This window comes from Pygoscelis adeliae, unplaced genomic scaffold, assembly GCF_000699105.1.
Source record: "Pygoscelis adeliae isolate BGI_AS28 unplaced genomic scaffold, ASM69910v1 Scaffold7, whole genome shotgun sequence".
NCBI lineage: Eukaryota > Metazoa > Chordata > Aves > Sphenisciformes > Spheniscidae > Pygoscelis > Pygoscelis adeliae.
In genome coordinates this window covers 1,675,046-1,681,338 of record NW_008825268.1, presented here as the reverse complement: position 1 = coordinate 1,681,338, position 6,293 = coordinate 1,675,046, and the positions used below count along the sequence as shown (strand labels likewise).

Sequence of the window (6,293 nt, the reverse complement as noted above, 5' to 3'; positions counted from 1 at the left end):
TACTTTGGAAAAGGTCTCACCAGGCGCATGGAGACTGCATGCACGGAGGGGGTTAAACCCATGCAGATCTTTCCATTCTTAAGCAGTGCTCTTGTTGCCAAACAACAACATTTCAATTGTGATCGGTACAAACAGTTGGGTTTCAATGGCAATCTGTCACGTAGGTTTAAGCCCAGTTTTTACTGATGCAACCTGCAACTTGCTGGGTGGTTGCTGGCTTTGTTATTTATTGGGAGAGAAAGAAAGGAAATAAAACAGACTGGTGTTATTCTCTTGGCCGTTCTGTAGGCCAAGGACTTGCTCTGGAGTTTGTTTCTCCATTTGTATTCCCTAGAGTGAAATTAATAAATTAGAATAAAAGTGAAATCTGCAAATCCAAATCAGAGCACAGCACCTGCATCTCCATGTATCACTTTCTAAAGAAGTAAGGAAGGTCATATGTGATCTGTTTGTTTGCTTCTGTGCTTTCCAAGAGCAAAGGCTATCCAGCAAAATCTGCAAACACTTCCACCCCTAAATTAAAGCAGAATTGATGACTTAAAAACAAAAGGAAGTCACTGGTTCAGCAAATTAGCAAATAAGACGTCAACAAGAGAAAAAATGGTCAAGGCTCGGATCCTGATGTAGCTGAAGTAGTTGGGGTAGTTCCATTAAATTCAATGGAGCTAAGAGGATTAATGCTGGCCAAGGACCTGGCTCCTAGTGTTTTCCCAGCTGCAAGTCTTAGTTTAGGCGGCTGCCAAGAGGTTAACACTGTGATAATAGAATGAGAAAGTATTTATATGGGTATATATAGATATATAATTATATTTAAAGAACACTTCGCTACTAGTACTTTTGTCATTTTAAAATCTGTAATTTTAAAACAAAATTATTTCAGAAGAGCAGCAGAACCTCTTGAGTAAACTACAGACTCTCTCACCCACTCCTAGGCCACTTACTGTCCTAGAATCAAGTTTAAATGTTATTTCTAAATGCTATTTCTTAAAACATAGGGTGCAACTAAATAAGTAAGGCTCCCAAGGGTCTCTAAGAAGCCTGTGAGTCAACACATAGGCATGGAGTAACAGCAAATCAACAGTCCTAAAAAAGGTGCTTCATAAGTTAAGGAAAATAAAAATACAAAGCCTCAGACTTACCACAGAAGGCCCTTAGACTTATGAAACTAAACTGCTGTAATGTGGTACAGTGTTAAGACATACTTTTTTTTTTTTCCTTTTTTTTTTCTAGAGGGGCACTACACACTGAACCCAGGAAAACAGCTCAGCCTAGAAAGTAATTTTGAAAGGAATATCGACTTTGATTCGTACTCCTAAAACCCTAACAGTTTTGCTTTAAAAATAATTGTTCATGCTGCAGGATAAAGTTCCCCCCTTCTCCTCCAGCCACCGAAACCCCACACCGTATCTACACGTTTGAAAAAGGCTCTCCTCTGAAATGTTTTTACCTATTCATCTGAAATTGTAAATGAGTGGCATCTTGTCAGGACTTTAAAGCACCTAGCAGGGTTGAGCAATATCCCAAAACAGGACACGATGTACAGCTGACTGAGACAGAAACGGACTGCCTTTCAATTCCCACAGAAAGCGAGGCGGGTCACTCACCAAAAAGTGACTTTTTTTTTCTTTTATCCCTTCCCTTTCTTCTTTCCATTCTTAAGCTGGGCAGAGCAAATGAGGTTGGGTCCACAAAAAATAAGGTTAATAATAATAATTAAACAACAGCAACAACAACAACAGCAACAACAACAAAATAGGCGTCTCAATGTCTGAGGAAAAGTGGGATTGTAAGTGCAGTATTTCTTCATGTGCAGTTCTTCTACTTCATACGAGTCCCCTTTGGATGAGAAGGCCTAGTGGAATGTGTGCTCCCCTCGGACTATGTGCGACGAGAACTCATAGCGGTCCTGGCTTCGGTAGCCACAGATGTTGCACTCTAGCGGGTCCCGGTAGCCGTGGCAGCCCATGTGGATGGTGTACATGACATGGTCTAGGAAAAGGACACGACAGTGCTCGCACTTGAAAGCCCTAATCTGCTCCCCTTCTCCATTGATGACCTTGTAGATATCCTTTAAAGAGCCCTTAGAAGCTTTTGTGGCATCCAAAGCCTTGGTGTCCTCCTTCATATAAGCCGGGCTTGGCTTTCTCTTGGGATTTAAGGCAGAGTTTCCTTGGTAGGACTGGCGGTCTTCGTGGCTGCTCTCTGAGTCAGTAGAATCCAGGCAGCTATTGCTGGGGGAGCCCTCTCTGTCCTGGGTTCGACTCTTTGGTCTGATAAGAGAGATCGGGCCATCCATGTTGTTCTCATGACTGTCAGCTGTTTCCCTGCTAATGGGCCTTTCTATCCTGTTAGGATGATAGACCTGAGCATAAGCTGAGTTGATGACCGGAGCCACCTCTGCAATTGTGCTTGGTGTGTGCTGCATCAGGGGATGAAGTGCCTCAGCTCCAAGGTAGGTGATTGCATTGTTGATGGCTTGGTCCATCATGTGAGACTGCATCAGCTCAGCCTCCTTCTCATAGGTTAGGTTCATATCAAAGGGAATATCTGGATAGCCAAATCTCATGAGCTTTTCACCTAAGGGACAAGAGCAAATGAATGAGAAAAACCAACGTAATCACTCCAAGGTTTCACTGTAAAAGGGGTAGGGAGGGACAGAAAACCCCTGCCTTGGGGTGAAATTCATTCCAGAGTCGAAAGTTAGCCTCCCTTCTACTTGTTTACTGACCTACAAAGTTTTTGTCCAGATTGGGTAAAACCGCAGCCTCACCAACAGCTTTTTTTTTTATTCCAGGTGAAACATGCAGCTGCAGCGACCTCCAGACCGATACCAAACCTTCCACTGGGCCTGACTCTGCCCATGGTTCAAGTTAGGAAATATATGTTAACTGGTAGAAAATGGGATTGAACCACTGAGGTCAATGAAGCTCCACTGGTTTATACCATTAGACATACTCTCCCAAAATTAAAAAAGGCAGTACCACACGCCTCCCACACTCCGAGGTGCCTCATACGTACCTTACAACAGGGCTGCATAGCGAGAAACCAAAGCAACAGGTAGAGAGGGTTGGTAAGTGTCACCTTTAGAGCCACAGTATGTAAATCCTTCAGCCAGCAGAAAAAATATAAAATAACTGCACGCAGCCACAGAACGGAGCAAGTACCAGAAGCACTGGTGGCTGACCTACCATCTTGCATTCAGGCTATAATATCTTTGTAATTCACCCCCTCAAAAAATAAAAAAAATCCTACCCCAATGTTTTGGACTGAGGAAAAAAGACATCCCACCCCCACACCCCCCCCAGTGTCTATTTAAGCAAGAAAACAAAATAGAGAAACCGCATGTATAACTTAGTTTCATTTGGTAAAAGGCAAAAGCAACTTTCATTGACACAGGATAAATAAATATGTAATGATGAAGAAGCTGGCTGATCCATCACTATGTGAATCCAAATTCACATCTTTGTAACCTCTTTAAATCAATGGCATTACAGATATGCGAAACCAGAACCACATGCTGGTGACATGGCTAGTCGCAGGGCATGTTATGTGTCACAGCTCTCCTTTGAAGTTAACAAATTTACCACTATTTACATCAGGGCTCAGCTCAGCAGCACTGCTTTTCCAGTGATGGCTTTGGAGTGTCAGTACAAGGAAAACTTCATACAATAACTCTTCTTTTTAAATAGAAAAGTTTATATGTATAACTATATGTTTGACAGTTAACTTTTTAAGCTGATTTTACAAAGTCTGATAAACAGTTTTGGTTGGTTTTCATTGTCTTTGTTACTTTTTACTGCCTCGGTACATAAAACCAGACTTTTCTTCAATAGTGTAAGCTAATAAATTCAAGGAGTCACTACATACAACTGGTTTGGCTATCCAAGAATTAAAGAACTCAAGAATCTTCTATCACCTTTTGCCAAAATTGCTTGGAAAAAAAAGTGTATAAACCACCATAAGAAAGAAACAGAACTGTAATCCCAAGTCTCTTCCAAATAGCATTAGTACATTTCAACATAGCTATCACTCAGCATTTTATTTTTGACTATAATAATTCATTCCACTTAGTGCGGCTTATCCTAAAGTGATGCATAAAGAGAGAAATAATTTTACATTACCCATGGAACAATCAGGTTATCCTTGGAGATGATGCATCACTTTTGGTTGGGAACTTAGCCCGGATTAGCAGGGTAATTAAATGCAAGTCTAAAGTGAAGCATGTGAATATTCCTACTCTCTTCAGCAGCACTGCTCACATGCTTCTGATGAGACACCATGTTCATGTACCCCACTACATTTCCCTCCAGCCAGCTATGTTACGCTTATAGATTACTGAAAGAACGCATAATGTAGAAAACTTATCCTTTGTTACACATTAAACATTTTTAGAAAAAATAGGGAAGGAAGACACAGATGGTGCTACAATGATGGCCTTTGTAATCTAACATGACCTAAGGATGATTCTTGCCATCAAACATCCTCTTTTCAGTGTTTCTGCTGCGGGTTGACAGTCTGCTGTCTGTGATGGCTGTCCTGCCACTGATAGGATGGACAGCTCTGTAACGGGAGGTGGCTCCAGCCTCACTTGAAATTGAGCAGCTCCTTCCCAGGTGGGGCCAAAGTGGGACTGGAGGACAGCTCCAGGAAGCACATGGTGTCTGGCACGGTGGGAAGAAAGAAATGAAAATGGAAAAATTCATGGTCCCTGTCACCTGCTCTGGTCACCTGTATCGTTCCTGTGTTTGAATAAAGAACTGGATCTGGTGAGAGTCTGATCCAGCCTCCAAACACACTGTCAGTCCTTTGTAGGCTATATAGATCAAGAAATAATACCTATCCTTTATGGACTACTTGGATGAACGATGCAAACCTTATTTTGATTCCTTTTATCTTCCACATTTAGTTACTCCACCACAGACAGCAGAGTAGAGAAAACTGTAAATTGCCAGTGACCTGAATTATTCATTCCTTTAATTATGAATCGGTTCCAAAGATGTCAGAGCCTTAGAAATGGAGCGTGACATAAAAAAGTAAAATAAATGATAACGGGGGGAGGAGAGGGTGTAAAACACAGAGCTCGGAAGAAACATTAACAAACCACTCCAACATGGTTTTCAATTTTAATTCCTCTTTAGCCAAATCTGTACTTAAAACTAACTAATCAGATTCATTATTTTGAATTTTCATGCAAAATTAGGCTCAAATTCTATTTATTCTTGCCCTACATTAGTGAACCTGAAGAAGAAACATTCTCCACTGTGGTCATCTTATCACATGACATGCAAAAAACCTCAAAACAGGTATTTGAAGCTAGATAAAAGCACACAGACACAGCTGTCCTGTGATACTTGTAGTCCATCTTGTCAAGTATCTAGAGCAACTGCAATGCCGGACACTTGGGAGAAAGCTGCAAGAAATCTTGGAGAAAGCAGTTACAGAATTTACCACTGGGTAAATTTCTTCCTGACCCCCATTAACTAGAGGTTGACTCTAATTTTGAAGCTGGTTGATCTTCATCTGTTCTGAGATGCTTGTGTATTTTTAACTCTTACTATAACAACTGTGGTCTTATCGTAAACCACATAAATGTCTCCTTTTGTATCCTGCCAGTTCTTAACCTCAGTGACACCCTGTGAGAGTAAGTACCACATTCAAACTGAAAATACGTGAATCTGCTTCATGTGATCAGCTTGAAGATGGTTGCTTTCAATTACACTAGTATCTGCTTCTCCCTTCATTGAAGGAGAGGCAAAAAGAAGTACTCAGACTTCCGAGCATCATAAGTTATACTTTCTGCCTCCACTACTTCAACAGGTTTGGTAAGACTAGTACCTCAATAGCAGATATATAACCAAGGTGCGCACTCAGAAATTAACTCTATTTGCTGTATGCTGCTTCCTTCCTCCCGAAATTTCAGCCAGAGTAGAGACTGTGGTCCATAACCAAGGTCCCTTGGAGATTGCTGATCAGAAAGAGCAGTAAAGCATTGATAGATGTAGCATGCAAAGATTTTAGCTTATGCTTACTTGACCTTCTCATAAACACCATTAAGTTGTTTTGGACAGGTGCCACACTTGCAGTATGCACAGGAAAATTTCCTGCAAGCAAGAGAACCATTACAAGTTCTTCCTGATAGAGTTGAACAATATTTCACTGGGGAGAAAACGGGAAGAAAAGTAAGGTCATGGTGAAAAAAAGAAAAAGTAGCAAAGTGGAGACTGCTGTTTTTCAATTCAAACACTGTGATGCCATGAAAGATCAGAAAAGGCAGAAAAATAAGATAGAGTAAA

The 6,293-nt window shown here is 41.1% G+C and overlaps 1 protein-coding gene across 2 annotated transcripts in view; it reads right to left on the bottom strand.

Moving 5' to 3' along the window:
* Positions 1-1,571: 1,571 nt before the first annotated feature.
* IKZF2 (IKAROS family zinc finger 2 (Helios)) overlaps positions 1,572-6,293 on the bottom strand; it is a 109,567-nt gene continuing 104,845 nt past the window's right edge. For both annotated transcript variants that reach the window (XM_009329643.1, XM_009329644.1), the window contains exon 7: positions 1,572-2,577. In XM_009329643.1, the coding sequence (XP_009327918.1) occupies positions 1,853-2,577 (725 nt within the window). In that variant the 3' untranslated portion in view covers positions 1,572-1,852. The remainder of the gene's footprint in view (positions 2,578-6,293) is intronic.